Source organism: Podarcis melisellensis (assembly GCF_964234715.1).
Source record: "Podarcis melisellensis genome assembly, chromosome: 15".
NCBI lineage: Eukaryota > Metazoa > Chordata > Lepidosauria > Squamata > Lacertidae > Podarcis > Podarcis melisellensis.
Window position 1 is genome coordinate 39,253,272 of NC_138532.1, and position 17,587 is coordinate 39,270,858.

General features: G+C 45.9%; 1 protein-coding gene across 2 annotated transcripts in view; it reads left to right on the plus strand.

Annotated features, from left to right (window-relative positions):
• PPM1D (protein phosphatase, Mg2+/Mn2+ dependent 1D) overlaps nucleotides 1-16,826 on the plus strand; it is a 33,752-nt gene extending 16,926 nt beyond the window's left edge. Inside the window, exons 4-7 of one of the 2 annotated variants that reach the window (XM_081890442.1) lie at nucleotides 8,806-8,996; nucleotides 9,717-9,959; nucleotides 15,116-15,563; nucleotides 16,387-16,826. In XM_081890442.1, coding sequence (XP_081746568.1) covers nucleotides 8,806-8,996; nucleotides 9,717-9,959; nucleotides 15,116-15,563; nucleotides 16,387-16,406 — 902 coding nt within the window. In that variant the 3' untranslated portion in view covers nucleotides 16,407-16,826. Of the gene's footprint in view, nucleotides 1-8,805; nucleotides 8,997-9,716; nucleotides 9,960-15,115 lie in introns of both variants that reach the window. The other variant, XM_081890441.1, reaches the window with a different exon arrangement.
• Nucleotides 16,827-17,587: the final 761 nt, after the last annotated feature.

The following is a 17,587-nucleotide window of genomic DNA, read 5'->3' on the forward strand; positions in this document are numbered from 1 at the left end:
CTCAGCAGGCCTGCAAGGTAGGTTAGACTGAGGGTGAGTGATTGGCCCAAGGTCACCAGTGAGCTTCACTTCTGAGCGGGGATTTGAACTCTGGTCTCCCAGGCCCTCATCTTAACGCTACAATCATTACACCACAGTGGCTTTCATGGTTGTAAGTGGATTTTGTATCCTGGTTCTGGGAGGGCCAGCATTCAGGGTAACTTTGCTAGTGCAGGCCTCATCAGAGACGGTGGATTGTGCTAGTCTGTGAATGGATTGCCTTCCTATATCTATGCCTCTGGTGAGGGAGCTCCTATGGCACAGGGGCACTTTCTTCACTGCCTTGTGTATCTCGATGGCTTCCAGACTTTTCTCGGGATGCAAAAATCACTCCTTTTCAAAGGCTGCTTTCGGGTAAGAGCAAGTGTATAAATAACTGCATTTCATTTAGTAATGCAAAGGTATAGTGCTCTGTGAGCCGCCATTTTAGGATTAATAATGGGCACTGTTAGCATTGCTGAAGTATAAAACAAAAGTGAAAGCAGGTCCCACGTTGTGGGTCAGAGGTGGGTCTTGGGTCTGGACCAGCTGAAAACCACCACTTTAGAGGCTCTAAGCACTGAAAATATTGTCCCCCAATATGTAATACAACAAAAACCATACTAAACCTTAAAATAAAAAAAATTAATTATTAGAAAACCCCCATAGATTGATTGTAATACATAACAGGATCTGATTTCCTCGCATTATTTTGAACTATGTTAGTATCCCTGGTTTTATGTGGGGTTAAGAGAACAAAAAAAGTAGGGCAAGTGTGTGTAGAGGAATGTAATGAAGTCTATCAAAGTCCTGATGGACTACTTGGATGCTTTAAAAAAAAACAACAACTCAAATCTCAAAAAATAAATCGTTTTATTTTTTTAAATCTCATTTTTCTTTTGGGTGCCCCTGCCTTTCTGGTGCCCTAAGCATGTTGCTTAATCTGCCTCTTGGGTAATCTAGCACAGCCGCATGTGGGGAGGGGCTCCAGCTGCTCATTCCCCTGCCCCCCTTGCAGCCAAGCTTGTTGGCTCAGGTGGCAAACAGGCTCTCACAGCTTTGGAAAAATGCTGCACACTCCATTTGAGGGTGGAAAGCTGCCCTGTGTGTCTCTATCCACTATCCTCAAAACTGTTAGGTTGTCAATAATGCTCCAGGCACTTGGCTGTCACCCAGTGCTGGCTGCCCTCGTAGATGCACCTACCTCAGTAGCTCCTGGAGCAAGGAAGCGTGCTCTGACCTCAGATAACTCCTCTGATCCAGACACGGTCTCACTTTTCCAATAGTTGGCTCGTTCTGCCAAGTTCCTCCTCCAATCACTTTGACTGCTGTGAAGGCACACGATAGGATTTACAGTATTTCAAAGTTAAGGCTTGTGCCCCAGGGAGGTTGCTCCAGTGCTGCTAATGTCATAGTTTGGCTTCACCCCCGGAGGCACACTCCATTCCCTCTTGAGACAGATGAATGCCGGCAACAGCCAACAAAACAAAAAAAGCTTGCTTTAAACCAGAAGCAATTTGTTTCACATCGTAGTATTTACTATTCCAGTACATCAAGGAAAACACACCCTTTCCCGTATAAACTCGTTAGGATTTTTACTTGTATCCTTCTGTAATAAGATTCCCCACACCCCCAACCCTGCCAGGAGATGACAGGGATTCACCCTGGGACCTTCTGTATGCAAAGCAGGTGCTCCACCCACTGAGCCACACAGCCCTTCCCCCTTCCCGCTCCATCTCCATTTCTGTACACCACAGAGACATGCCTTGGCAACCCAGCAGTAAATGTTCACAGGGGCGCTTCCAGTTACACCATTGGGGATGTTGTTTTGATTCCATATACCAGCCTCACAAAGTGGTTGCTAGCCTGTTTTGTCCACATAGCAACCCTGTGAGGTAGATTAGGCTGAGCGGATGAAGGACACCCAGTGAGCTTCAGGGTTGAGTGGGGATTTGAAGCCGACTGTCCCCACTTCTAATCTGGCACGGCACCTGCTATCCTACATACACCGTTACAAAAGTGGTGGGGAAACTCAGGCCTAGGGGCTGGATATGGCCCTTCAGGTGCCTCTGTCTGGCCCTTGGGACTTTCCTCGGGCTGCATTCCCTCCCCAGCCCGTCGCTTCACCCTCCTTGGGTGCTTTTCCTGGCAGAAATGTGTCTTTGGCGTGCATTAATGCCCCTCTCATTTCCTTGATGGAGAGATTGGTGGCGGCGGCGGGTGACTTTTGCATAGCAAGCGATGGAAACCTCTGACGTTTGCATAACTGGAATGTAGCTTGCTGTGGTAAGAGCCATATCTTTATCACGAAATTGAGAGACAGTTTGCGGGAAGAGATTTCAAAGAAATGGAATAAATTAAATAAATATCTGTTGCTGCAAACTTTTTTTTTTTGCCTCCCACCCAGACCAGCAATAGTATGCGGCCCCTCCAATGTTCCCCCACAAGAGAATGTGGCCCTCGGCCTGGACACAGGATTGCCATGCTCTCCTTGGGCTGCTGTTGCTGTGAATTTTCAAGTGGAGGAGGAGAAGCCTCAGGATACGCTTGATTTCCCATCCCTGCTGCCCTCCGCCCTTCCCTCACAATAGGTTTTGTAGATTATCTTCCTCCTGGGGTTCTCAGAGTAATATTGCAGGCTTATGTTCATGCCCACAGGAGATCATTTTAATGGAGGACTGTGAGCGTTTGTGTGCGTGGAGAAGCTTGAAAGCGAGAAGAGGCCTTGACTCCGCATGGCCTAGGAACTTCAGAAGTGCGCTCAGCAAATTAAAAAAAAAAAGCCCCTCCCCCTTTTTGTGTGCCAGTTGTAAGGAAATGAAAGCCAGATGGACCTTAGCAGATGGTTAATGTTTTAATTACACACTTCGTCGAGTTAAGTTAACCCCTTCTATCCCCCCTGCTTTGCTGTCACAGTTGGGGGATCCACCACACCAGCCCTGTGGATTCTGGTTGCAGCTTCTGGTTCCCAGTCTCTCTCTGGGAATTTCACTGATATCTTTGTTTCTTGAGAAACCAGCATTTACTGTGTCTTCGCCCCGTAGGGGAACGTGACAGAGGCGTTTAAGATTATGAATTGGGTGGGGAAAGTGCCTAGGGAGCAGAGGTTTGTGTCATGGGGCCATCCAGGGAAGGCTGGGTGACTCAGGCAGCCAAAAGAAAGTCCCCCTTCACATAGTTACACTATGGAACTCACTTCCACAAGAAGCAGTGGCGGCTCAAGGCTTGGATGACTCTAAAAAGGAATTGGGCAAATACACAGAGAATAAGGCTTTTAGCCACAATGGCCGTGTTCTACTGTTGGACGCAGTGTGCTTCTGAATAGCAGTTTTGAATACCAATACCAGCTTCTGGGAATAGCAAGTGGGATGCTGTTGTGCTCAGTCCTGCTTGCAGCCTTCCCTTTGGGGCATCTGTTTGGCACTGAGAGAGCAGGATGTAGACTTAGATGGGCCTTTGGCCCGATCCATCTTAGATTTAGCGAGGCCTTGGCCACATCTGCCTGCCTGGCATCCACCTTAGCGAGACCCTACTACAACCAGGCTTTATGAGCAAAGGGGATTTTCTGTCTTCCCCTCTATCCATATTGATCACCCTCCCCACCTCCCACCACCCCTGGCGCAAACCTGCAATTTCTTTCCCTCTCACTGGAAGCAAATGTGCTGCAAAGTGTACACAATAACGTAATCGAAAACAGGATGAGTGGCGGCTGTTTCCCCGTGTGGGGATTTGGGCCTGCGCTGCTGAATTTACATTGCTGGCTCTCGGGCACATGTGGATCTGTTTACCTTGCCGGAAATATTTCTCTTCTCTTCTCTCTCCCTGCAAACCCCCACCCGCTGTTCCAGCCTCTGCACCCCCAAGCAGGGGCCCCTTGGGTTGGGTGTGTGTAACTTCTGCACGTGAATAGATTTCTTTCTCTCTTTCCTGGCCTTTTGCAACAAGAAAGAAGAGCCGCCTAGCCTGCTGGATCTGCTTCTCCTGAGCTGCGACATTCAGCACTGGCTTCCCATCGCTTAGGGACATTGGAAGCTGCCCTATGTTGAGTCACTTAGTTCAGGGTTGTCTACTAAGACTGATGCTGCCCCTCCAAAGGTTTCAGGCAGGGTGCATTCCCAGCCTTACCTGGGCGTGCTAGGGATTGAATCTGAGACCTCCTGCCTGCAAATATATATTTGCCAAAATACATTCTTCTCCAAAGAATAAAGATTCCAGTGGCTCAAGGCTCTGAATTAAGGTCTGATTGCAAACATCCTCTGAACCTCTGGAAACCCTTGGAAAACCCAGCACTCCTCGTGGGATTACATTTGCAAAGGCTCGGGGGATTGCTAGACACTTGTTTTTGCACCATTTTTGCACTTTTAGGGGACTGTTATTGTCACTTTAAGTGCCACTTCCGGGTTTGCAGCAATGCGTGTATGCATGTGGTTGTGCTTGACTCGAACGCGTGTCAGTGGAAAGTTGCCTGCACTATGAAAAGCCTTTAAAAGGCTGTGGCAGTGGTAGAGTATCTGTCATATGCACAGGTTCGATCCCCCGCATCTCCAGGTAGAGCTGGGAGTTAACCCAGGAGAGCTGCTGCCAGTCAGTGCAAACAGTACTGAGCTAGATGGACCAATGGTCTGACACAGTATAAGGCAGCTTTCAGGGTCTATTTAAATCAGTCCTTCATTGAGTCATGAGGACTGGGATCTTGTTTCATTTTTTGAAGAAGTGCTGTAGCTCAGCAGTAGCTCAGCATTCCATTTATGTATTAAGGTGTTAGAATAGAGAGCACTTCCTCCCCACCCCCCCAGTCTTTTTGCCTTAGTGAGACTCAAGCGTTTCCAAACCTCCCACTGAAGGCAATTAATCCGACAGTCTCTTGGCTGCCTCCCAGCCATTTTTCCAGATGAGCTCCTTTGCCAGTAAATGGCAGGTGGAGGCTTAATTGCAGGTGGATATGCTTATGAGTCTTCCAGTCGTGCCCCAAAAAACCACTCCTCGACTGGATTGTGTAAACCTGTTATATATTGCTGCCTCTAATAGCGAAGTCGGGTGGCAGAGTGCCAATGGCTGTACAGCGCTGCTGAAAAAATCAAGAGGGAAGTTCTGGGCATGCTTGAAGGAAACCCTGCATTTTGCAGATGCGCAGAAAAAATAAATAATAATTAAAACTAAGAGGGCAACTTCCACCTCCCCTCCCCCACAAAACAGCCCAATGAGGACTGAGCATGCTCAATAGCCAGTGAATGACGAGTAACCAATTTAACATGTCAGGACTAGCTACCTCGTTGGTACTCTACCTCTCTGCATGGAAACGTTGGTGTAAAGGGTTAGCCCTGCCCAGACTTGCAATGTGGGGTGTCCTTAGAGGATGCCTCCCGATCTCTGTACAGTCTGAAACTCTGAAGAGTCTTTGATCCAGATATACCCCCTTTAGGATTTATTTCGCACACCCCAGGAGCAGAAGAGACAGAGAGCTCATATGTTTAGAGTGTTGGACTACAAGACCAGGGTTGAAATCCCTGCTTGGCCATGAAGCTCACTGGGTGGCCTTGGGCCTTCCTCACAGGGTTGTTGTGGGGATTAGATGAGTGGAGGGAACCATTTATGCTACCTTGAGGTCCTTGGAGAAAAGGGAAGGGTGGGGGACATAAATGCAATAAATAAGAGGCAGAAAGCCATACTGGAGGTTAGGTGCTGCTAGCAAAGTGTCTGCCTAGGTCCACGTGCGGATACTCTGGAGGAGCAGGAGCCACACAAAAGCCCAAGCCCGGATCAGGGCCTCAGTGAGAGCCAGGAGCCAGGTGGGGGGAATAAGTAGCCCTTTCGATGTTGTCAGGCTTGGGTTCTGCTTGTGGACTCCTGACAGACTTCTAGCTGGCTGCTGAGCTCGATGAGCCTTTTGGTCACATTCACACCATGCATTTAAAGCATTATGATGCCACTTGAAACAGGCATGGCTTCCCCCAAAGGATTCTGGGAACTGTTATTTATTATAGGGGTGCTGGGAGTTCATGGGAGGCACCCTGTTCTCCCCTCAGAATTCTCTGATTCTCAGAATGGTTTCTGTTAATCTCTCTTCACAGGGAACTCTGGGAATTGTTGCTTTGTGAGGCAAACGGAGGTCTCCTAACATCTCAGCACCAGTTCCCAGAATCCTTTGGGGGGAAGCCATGCCTGTTCCGAGTGGTATCATAATGCTTTAAATGTATGATGTGACTATGGCCTTCGTCTGATCCAGCAGGGCTTTTTCTTCTATTTTTATAAAGAATTAGCAAACTAGTAGAGAATTATTTTATAAAGAATTAGCAAACTAGTAGAAGAAAATAAGGCTGTCTGAGGCTATGAGGCATGATGGCTATCCTCTACCTGTGCTGTCAGTTGCTGGGAATCCCAAGTGAGAAAAGTGCTGTTTGTAGGCCTCCCATTCAGGCATCTGGGAGGCCACTGTGAGGACACGATGCTGACTAGATGGGCCATTGGCCTGATCCAGTAGTCTCTTTTTACATTCTTAGGCCGTAACAGGGCCTGATTCCATGCAGTTCATCTTCATCCCCCATCCCCATTTTAATATAAGCTGATTCAACCTCTTTGTGCTAACTGGTGGGCGGAGGAGACAGCCTCCCCTACGATCAGGGATGCTGTGTGTGTGTGTTTCTCCCTAATTAGCCTTGTTAATGGGAGAACAAGTTCTTCCCTTTCCCTCTTATCTCTGCTTTAGCAGAGGCAGAAATTAGCTCTCGAATGAGGACCGGCTCAGGTTGTGCTTGGCTGTAGTAAATAGGAGTAATTGATTCGAATGGCTCCTTGTCGAGCGTCTGAAAACGCTGTCAGCTGGATGGCGTGCGGCGCTAATGGCGAAATGAGCATTGTACTTCAGGAAACAAAAGAGCTTGGGTTCCTTATTTCCTAAAGCGGCTTCCCGCTTTCTGAAGTGCCTGCGTGGGCGGAAAAAGAAGCCTTGCGAGGAGTGGAGCTCACAAAAAAATGGCTGCCTTTACTGGTGCCTCAGCACTTTAGGGTTTTGAGCTTTCTGATGACAAAAACAACAAAACACAAAATGCTGTTATTCAGTTGCTAGGGATTGTAGCTGTTGTAGCTGTGCTATCCAGAACAGATCCTTTGAGATTAAAGGACTGACAAACTCAGGTCCATCAAGTCCAGCGGGTCTACTCTTGAGTAGAACTGTTTTTGGCTTACGGCCCTAGGTCCTTTTCTTGTCAAGGAGTAACAGTTTGTTTTTCAGGCGTACCTGTACTGTAACACACTGATAGATGTTACAGCCCTCATTAAGGGGCTGTGTAACATGAGGAAAAATCGAGTCAGAAAATCTTTCAGGCTGCTTATGCGAAGGGATGATTGCCTGTTTAAGAGCCACTGTGTTGCAGTGGCTAGAGTGTCAGACTGGGAATTTGGAGACCTGCTTTCAAATCCCCACTGCTATGAAGCTCACTGGGTGAACTTGGGCCCATCACCGCCTCTCAGAAGAACCTACCTCACAGGCAGTAGGAGAAGCCAGTATAAGTTGCAATTCCAGCTGAATTTGGGGAAACCACTTGAGCGATTTCAATTGCTTTTGTTTGTGTTGCTCATTGCAAACAGCTGAAATGATAACAAACCTGATTTGCAATGGGGGTTGAATAATTTCGATTGCAACTATATATATTGACTTTGGGTGTTTATTATGCAGGATGCAAGCTGTGTAAAAATATATTCAGTACAAAACAAACTGAAAGTAACAGTCTGTAACAACCAGGCATGACGTGGCAGCTATTGTAAAGAGCCTCATAAACTTACAGAGCATTACATCTCCCCTTTTCCCTTTCTCCTGTCACAGGAACACCTCCATTCCAAAATAGGGCAATAAGTCAGTCAACCTTATTACAACAATCCCAGATAAAACCACTAAACTGCAACCAAACAAATGCAGTTTTACAGTTATGGGCCAGCAAAGGACTGATCGAAATTAATAGCAAAGGGTTAGGATGTGTATAGAGCACTGAAATCCAGTAGGATCTCAATCCTAGATGAGATTAGGTTAAACCGAAAGTTGAGTTCCATTTTCAGAAGAAGTAATGGTGAATTTCAAGTTCCATAGCTGAAAACCACCACTGTGTGTGTGTCCAGTTGTGCTGTCTTATATTTGACTACATAATAAAGTCAAGCCATTCCCCAATGAATTCACTGCTTTTTTGTTTGAACCCTCAACACTCTGAACTCTTGGGTTACATTGGAAACTGCCTTACACCAAGTCAGACCACTGGTCCATCTAGCTCAGTATTGTCTACACTGACTGGCAGTGTCTCTCCAGGGTTTCAGGCAGGGTTTCTTGCTTGGCTACCTGACCTTGTGCTTGCTGCCTCTGCCAAGAGCTGTAACCATTTGCTTCTGACTGGTAACAGGATCTTGTTCAAACTGGTGCTGATGGATGCATAACCTTAATATAATCTTAAAACCCGAAATTGTAACTAAGGGGATGTTCTGCTGTGGATTGAACCAGGTATACGGATCTACAGCTCTCCCCTAGTATAGTCCCCCTGGCTAGTAGCTAATGAGAGCCTAATCCTCCATAGTCCAATAGTAGCTTGCTGTGACCGCCCTGCAGGGAGAAAGCTAGTCTGAACTCTTTTCTAAAGTCCTGGCAGTTTTGTTTTCTAAGCACAGGGAGTTTGATTTTCAGATTCCATCCTGAACTGTTACATTTGATAGCAGAGGCTCTCCACCCCGCCCACCCCAGTTAAATGAATTAAAACTCATAAAACTCTTTTTTGTGTTTTATCTCTTGTACCCTTCCCAATCCAGGTGATCTGTGGAGCTACGACTTCTACAGCGGCGAGTTTGTTGTATCTCCCGAACCAGATACAAGTGTGCACACATTAGATCCTCAGAAGCACAAATATATCATCCTGGGTAGTGATGGGCTGTGGAACATGATCCCACCGCAGGAAGCCATTTCTATGTGCCAGGACCATGAAGAGAAAAAGTATTTTACGGTGAGCATGAGCTTAATCTGAATCCATACCAATAGCCACCAATTTCTCCACCTCCAGCCAAAATTCTGATAGAAAAATAAATGTGGACTCCCTGTGGCTGGGTAGTGAATTGAGAATATTCTCTCTCAGTCTCTCATGAACAGGTTTCTTTAACTTATCACTGTGAGGGAAAAAGAGGACAGGAACCCTCTAGGATTGGGTGGGAAACCGGTGTAGCAAAGTCTTTTATCTCTGGTTATTTTTTTGTATGTTTTGAGCTTTATGTGTTTTGCGTAAGCCACCTTGAGTCTGGTGGAAAAGGTGGGATATAAATAAATATAATATCAGATCTCAGGAAGCCATCGTGCAGAATTTGATCACAACATCTATCTAAAGGCCATCTGAAGGCATAGCTGAGAAATGAAACTTCCCCAAATACAGTGGTACCTCAGGTTAAGTACTTAATTCGTTCCAGAGTTCCGTACTTAACCTGAAACTGTTCTTAACCTGAAGCACCACTTTAGCTAATGGGGCCTCCTGCTGCTGCCGCGCCGCCGGAGCCCGATTTCTGTTCTCATCCTGAAGCAAAGTTCTTAACCTGAAGCACTGTTTCTGGGTTAGCAGAGTCTGTAACCTGAAGCGTATGTAACCTGAGGTACCACTGTACATGTCGTAGTTATGGGATGGTGACTTTCCTTTTCTCTCCTTCCGCATCTCCTTGCCAACCTTTGGAACCGAAAGGGAGGGCGCCAGCAGTCTTTGGCCAAAATGCTGGTGAACCGCGCCCTGGGACGTTGGAGGCAGCGCATGCTGCGGGCGGACAACACCAGTGCCATCGTCATCAGCCTCTCTTCGGTGCGCAGCGACCAGAGCAGTTTGGATGGGGAGGAGGAGCTGTATTTCAACCTGGCCGAAGGCCCGTCCTACAGCAGCCCTGAGATGTGGGCAATGACTCCTTCACGCTGCTCCACTCCTCCAGTCAAGGTAAGAAAAGAGGGGTGGAATCCCGAGTCATGATGTCAAGAGGTCGCAGCAGGGGACTCACCCATACAGCTGCAAATAAAACGTTTTAAGTGCAATATACAATGTGGCACTAGATGGCGATGACGAACCTTATGGAAAATTCAGTGTATTTTAAAAAAAACACTTAAAAAAGACATTTTCGGAACTGTTTTTATACGTGTGTAGATTCCACCAGGGTAGAACTTATCACCTGTGGCACTAGGCAAAAGCTTTCATCGCTAACCAGGCCTTTGGTTCGTAGTTGTGCCTGCCCTGTGGAACGCCCTCCCATCAGATGTCAATGAAATAAACATCTGGCTGACTTTTAGAAGACTTCTGAAGGCAGCCTTGTACGGGGAGGTTTTTAATGTTTTGAGTTATTAAAAATGTGTTTTCATACTTTGTTGGAAGCCGCCCAGAGTGGCTGGGGTAATAATAATAAAAATTATTATAATTATTAGCAATCAATGGCCTTACAGAAGCAAGTGAAATGGTTTTTTTAAATGCTTTCTCGGTCCTCCTGGTTTTAATGCATCTATGTGGGGTTTATTGTCTGATTGTTTGGTTGTAATTTGCTTTGAGTTGCCTCTGGGCCAGAGAAAGCAACTTACACATTTAATAAATAAAATAAATAATAAGCCCTCAGATATTGATGGACTACAGGTCCCATCATTCCTGGCCCTTGGCCATGTTGGTCTGGTCACATACCTCTTCACTTAGCCACTTGATTGCCATGATTCAAATAAAAGATCCTTGGAGTGCAGTATATGTTTCCCTGGCTGCTCACCCCTTGTTGGAGTTTTGGCTGCTGCTGTTCTCTCTGTCGCCACTGCCTTCTGGAAGCCCTTTGTACAGCAGTCCTTGTCTTGTCAGAGGGGAGGGGAGTCATGCTCAGCTGGGGTGTTTTGAAGCAACCGACAATTACTGCCACTGGGCTCAGAATAGCTCTGGCTGCTTTGATGTTCCCCTGAGTCTTTGAATAGCTGTCCTTTGGCAAAGCAAAATGGGGAAAAAACCCACAAAGGTTTGGATGAGCTACTCAGGGGTCTCTATACAGGCGCAGCTAGTAAAAAAAGGTGGGATTTGGTTTTTTTTCTTCTGCTTGCGTTTCTTTCTTTTCTTTCTCTCTCTCTCTCTCTCTCTCTCTCTCTCTCTCTCTCTCTCTCTCTCTCTCTCTCTCTCTTTCTTTCTTTCTCTTTTTCTTTCTTCCTCTCTCCTCCCTCCCTCCTGTTCTTTCACTTTCAGACTCCCTCTTTTCCTATTTTCTCCATGCTCCTCCTCCTCCCCTCCCTCCCTTACCTCCCTCATTCTGTTATTTCATTCTTTCATTTTCTCTATCCTACTCGCCTCTTTTGCACGCACTCTCTCGCTCTCTCTCCTCTTCCAGAAAATCAAGGCAGTCTACGATATACAAAATTAAACCAGCAGTGATAAAACACCAGTAGAAGTGTCAGTAGAAGCAGCCATAAAATCTGGTTTGGGAAAAGAGTTACATATTTCAAAGGCCTATCTGAACAAAGCAGTTTTCAAAAGAAGTCTGAAAGCAGGCAGGGACCATTCCTGCTGAGCTTCTACTGGCAGGGAGTTCCACGGGGCAGGACCTGCTCTTTAAAGGCTCGGTTCCCTAGTAAAGTCTGGCTGAACCTCAGGGCTTAATTCCCCCCTCTATCTCTCTATTTTTCATGCCGGAACTAGATGGGCCATTGGCCTGATCCAGGAGGCACTTCTGATGTTCCTCTTCTTAAGGAGAGAAACAGGGCTTATAGGAGGAGTCCATCTGGCAAATCCCAGCAGGGAGCCCAGGGCCCGCCTTCCTCCCCTCCCTCCCTTTTAATAATGAAAACATTCAGTTTACCGGTATATTATTATTTGAAGAAGTCTAAATGCTCATCGTTCCATCACACTCTGTTGTGATCAAGGCACAAAGTTTAGCATGTGGTTATGCAAAGGTGCGGGACGTGGGTGGCACTGTGGGTTAAACCACAGAGCCTAGGACTTGCCGATCAGAAGGTCAGTGGTTCGAATCCCCATGACGGGGTGAGCTCCCGTTGCTCGGTCCCTGCTCCTGCCAACCTAGCAGTTCGAAAGCACGTCAAAGTGCAAATAGATAAGTACTGTAGGTACCACTCCGGCGGGAAGGTAAACGGCATTTCCGTGCGCTGCTCTGGTTCGCCAGAAGCGGCTTAGTCATGCTGGCCACATGACCCGGAAGCTCTACACCGGCTCCCTCGGCCAATAAAGCAAGATGAGCTCCGCAACCCCAGAGTCGTTCATGACTGGACCTAATAGTCAGGGGTCCCTTTACCTTTATGCAAAGGTGCAGGCAGAATTATGGCAGGGAGGTGGCAGCCCTGATTCTCACCATGATGTCCCAGCATACAGCCCTTCATTTTCTCTGGCAAGAGGTACCTTGGGTGGTATCTAGGTTGGCACTGGCACAGGGAGTCTTTCGACAGCCCCCCCTCCAATAGGGCTTGTGGGGTCCACAGCTCACACCTGCCACCTTTCCACCTTAAAAAAACAACAACTTCTCATCTGGTGTCCTGAGCAGTGCTGGTGCCAGGGTCTTTAAATTTCCCATAATGCCCTGGAGTGGTGCCTTGGTTGGACCACTGTGGGAAATTTAGAACAGTGGCTGGACTCAGCTGCCTGGCAATGCTGGGAGTGATACTGCTGCCACCGTCAGGCCATCCAAGAAGGTCCACCAGAGGGCACTTTGCCAAGGCACAGGGCCGTGGCTCACTGGCAGAGCATCTGCTTTGCATGCAGAAGGTCCCAAGTTCAATCCCCGGCATCTTCAGGTAGGGCTGGGAGAGAAACCCTGGAAGGACGGCACTTAATTGAATGCAATCCCAAAGAAGCAACCAAAGAAACAAGAAAAAAAAAAAGTTAGAATTTTTCTCCCAAAAGCCCAGGATTGCGGAGGACTTGGTTTACAAACAAACCCCAAATGGTGGCGCTTGGGGCTGAGGAATACCTAATTTAAATATGCCAGTAAAGGCATGTGGCTTTTTTCCTTAATGCAAGACAAAAAATATCCAGTGGGGGCAATTAGGAACATGCAGTGCTGGAGGCCTGCCTGTTACAGTACAGTATATCCCCATTTATTAAAATTAGAGGCAATTACAGATTCACATGGGAAATGCTCTAAGGGTTGGTATGTGGTGGGAGGGACATTTGTCTTGCCTTAATACCCTTGATGTATCACCCAGCCCTTTATAATGTGCACAGGACAGGTGAGATGGAGGTCTCACAGGAGTTTAGGTATTGGCAAGCAAGATGTTTGGGGTGGCTTGGCAGGCTCTGGTTATTTGGAGATGGAAGGAGCTCTGTGTATGCTCAGAGGTGCAGTGCAAGGGCTCAGAAGTAAGTTCCTTTTCGTTGAGTGGGGCTTACATCTGAGCCAGTGTGTATTGGATTGTAGCCACAGGGGTAAAAGGAATCTTGTGTATGCAGGGTATGTGGGCAAGTTACCCCAGTGAGTGCTTAGTGTGTTGGACAAGGACCCGGGAGCCCAGGGTTCAAATGCCACTCAGCCTTGAAGCTCACTGGGATCACAGCCACACTATACAGTTAAAGCACACGGCTTCTCCCAAAGAAGCCTGGGAGCTGTAGTCCATTAAGGGTCCCGGGAGTTAGCTCTGAGAGGGGTAAACTACTATTCGCAGGGATCTTGGGGTGGAGAGTCATGTGCTTCAATGTGCTTTAAATATACTCTGTGTAAATGGCAGGCCCCTTACAGAACTAGAATGTCAAGATGTACAGCAAGATCTCCCACTTCCCTGGCTATTCCGGAGGTCACTTTTTGAGGAGGACCTGTTTTAAATATATTTCAATGTAAAATTTTAGAATTCAGCTTGTTGGGGGGAAAATAGAATAATTTGAACTGCAAATTACCTCCTTGTATATAATTGGCCATTGATAACTTGAAAGATATTAACAGTAATTGAATGAACAAAAATTCTAATTACGCAGATGGCAGACAGACTGACTTATAAAAGGACAAGGGGCAAGGCATTTCAGCCATTTACGTCTACCACAATGGCTTGGAACAAAACTATGGTTCAGCCCTAAGTTGTTATCCTTTACACAAACCCTTTTTCTAAAGAAGGTTGGGTACGGTCTGGATATCAATGAGAGCGGACTCCAAATCCCTAGACAATTTCTCCCAGCTGGTTTGTGTGGATGGCTGATTTGGGTGGTCACCTGATGTCCAGGAAGATTCTGGTCTGTGATGTTCAAACCACCTGTCCACCTCTGAGCAGCTGCCCTGCTTCAGCTGGTTATGTTAGACCAGTGGTTCCCAACCTTTTTTTGGCCATGCACCATCTCTAAAATCCTGATGCGCCCCCATGACATATAATTCTTATTCAAAAAGTGAACTCCTATTCACGTGGAGGAAGCCTAAAAGGCCATTCACTGTTAATAACTCATTCCTGAATTGCTCCCCTGTAAGGCGTGTGCCCCATGTTGGGAACTACGACATTAGACTATACTTGAGCATTCAGTACCTGGGAGGTCTGTATTTTACCTTCTGCTTACATTTAACCTTGCTGCTTCTCACTGGGATAATGGCAAGATGTCAAGCTGAGATTCCAGAGCTCGAAAAGCTGAATTTTCCAAGCTTGAAGTTTATTTTATTGGACCTGAGACTTGTCTTCAGAGATGGCAGGAGAATGAGGGAAAGAACACCTCAGAGAAAAACAGGATGAGAAACAAAGGAGCAGGCTCAGGTGCTTATTAAATAAAAGTTTCAGCCAGGGATGATGGGAGTTGTATTTCAGCAACATCTGGAGGGCCAACACCTGAAAGAAGAATGTTGTTTAGTGTCCACTAACAATTCCTTTTAAAAAGCCTGTCCTAAGTAAAACTGAACAGTGCGTGAAAAAGAGAAATTCCCACTTCGTAATACTAGTAAAAAGTCTTCTATCCGTATGTGTAAAGTTTATTTTAAGAGTCAATAGTCCAGCAAAACCTTGAGTAAACATAGATATTTTTCAAGAGGCATTTAAAGCTCTCCGCCTCCCAGATTCTCTGACCACCACAAACTTCTCTGGGATTTGTCTGAACAGATACTGGGAAATATCTGAGTCTTTGGATTCGCAACTACATAATTTTACTCTCTTGAACCCCACCAGGTTTTAGAAGATGACTTGTGGCCACGGCTCAGCTCCCCCGAGACCATCCCTTCGCTGACACGCAACACGGCATTGAGTAAACCTTCAGAGCCGCCTGGGGAGGCCGCCAAAGGCAGCGCCCCAACGTTAGCGGTGGTGTCAAACAAGGATGCGGTGCCACAGGAGGAGAAATGCGGCCGACTGTTTGGGTTGAGGATGCGCGACTCGGAAGGCCGGAGCCTGCCAGGGACCCTCTCTCCCTCCAACTCTGGGAACGCAGGCATGGATCCAAAAGCCTTCAAGGTACCTCCAAGTGAGCCAACCAAAGCAGCGACAGTGAGCTGCAAAAGGACATTGGAAGAATCCAATTCGGGGCCTTTGCTAAAGAAGCCCAGGAGGGGGATGACTAGGAACGTCAGCGTGCAGCCTGAAATCTTGTCCTCCACGACGACCCAACACAAAACCACCAGTAAGCTGGCCATGCGCCGTAGCCTTCGAAGACAGAAGAAGCTGGGGAACCCATTGTTCCACCAGCCCAGGAAAGCACTTTGTGTTTGCTGAAAGGGTTTCAGTCATTAATGCAGTTTACCTCCATAGGGAAGCTTTTTAATGTGTAATGATTTATTATGCTTTCATATATGTTGCAAGCCTCCCAGGGTGACTGAGGCAACCCAGTCAGATGGGTGGGGTACAAATAAAAAAAACCCTATTATTGTTGTTATTATTATTATTATACCTTGCGGTCCAGTTCAAAGTTATGAAGTTTCGGTACAAATAAGTTGAAACTGCATATTTTTATTTTATCTTTTTCTCATTTGATTTTTTATTTTTTTTAATGCAGAAAACCTTTTTTGGGGTGGGTTGGTATTCCGAACAGCTTTATCTCAAACTTGTACTTGCTTGTAATATAACTGTGAATTTTGTAGACGTTCTTAGGGTTATAAGGAGTTTGCTGTAAAAATGTGTGTAAATTTATATTCCTTCATACCAAAATGTAGTCTCCCCACCTAACTTTCTTTTGCATAATTGTTACAACAGGGCTTAGCAAAACCCACAAAAACACAACACCTTGATTTTGGATGATGAATTTTTTTGGGGGGTGGGGTTAATTTAGTACAAAGTAATGAATTTGTATAAACTTCTTGTGACGACCTCACAACTTTTTAATGAAAGTAAATTATTAAAAAGAATGGAAAATATGTATTTTCGTAGTACTTAATACGTTCTGCCTGAAGTGTACCCTATTAGAGAATATAATACTAGGTCTATTTTCTTTCTTTATTAACTTTTAGATTTCTCTATTCAGAAATGAAACGTACGCAGAGGAGATGCTGAGTCTTCGTCACACAGCAATGCTGGTTTCTGTATTTTGATTAAAATACTATGCAGTACTTTATCTTAGTTGTATTTTCATTATGATTTTTTTGTAAGATAAAGGGCCAAAATTTTAGCTCAAAAACAGGAACGAAACGTAGTTTCCCTCCATCAGTTATTGACTCCTAATTCTTGAGAGGTGTTTTTTGATTTTTTTTTCCTTTTAGCAACACATTTGGATACACAACACATTCCTTTTTACAAGCATGAGATATTTTACTGTTCCAACAATGGATGGTGCTCTTGATGGTGACATTTCCACCATAGGTTCTTAAGTTATTGGGATAGTTTTCTAGTTTTCTTTGCATACGTTGAGCCATGTATACTTATAATGAAATAAAGTTAGCAAAAAACCTGGCAGGGTGGCTTTCTGTTTCTTCCTTTTGCTTTATTAAAAATGAGAAAAGAACATGGTTGACACGACACAAGGACACACACAGTTCCATGTCATGTTGCTGCACACTGAAATGCCACAGAGAGCTGCAGAAATCTGCTTGTGTTAAAACTCTAATCTGGAGCAGTTCCTGAACTTGCTGAGCCATAAGACCTCAGATGAGCATTCAATCTATGCTTCACAGGAAGGAAAGGTGCATCATTGTAAACTATGGTGTTTGCTCCCAAAAGAAGTTGCAAGGCCTGTAAAAGCAGATTAGACAAATTTATGGGGCTATCTAACCCTAAGACTATATTCTACTTCCATGGTTGGAAGTACTGTGCCTCTTTTTAGCAATTGATTGGAATCACAAGTGGAGAGAAGGTTGCTGTGATTGGGTCATACCTCTTTTGTATAATCCCCTAAGACTTTCCATATTGCATGTTTATTACATTTATAACCAACGCTCCTTCCCAAAAGGTCCCAGCAGCACCTGATAACAAAAGCAGGAAACAGGAGGCTTCCTTGCACCCCAACCCTGCAGGAATCTGGATACACCCAAACACCATTTGGGAACAAGCACGTATTTCTGGCTTCCTCTCATATAAGCAACCCAAGTCACTTTTGCAACATGGCAGTTTTAGCTTTTTGAAGGCTGTTTCCCCATTTGTGCATTTCACAAGTCAGCTGCACACTCTGAAGAAAGAGCTCCCTTTTCTCAGACCCAGACAGAGCAGTTCGCAAAT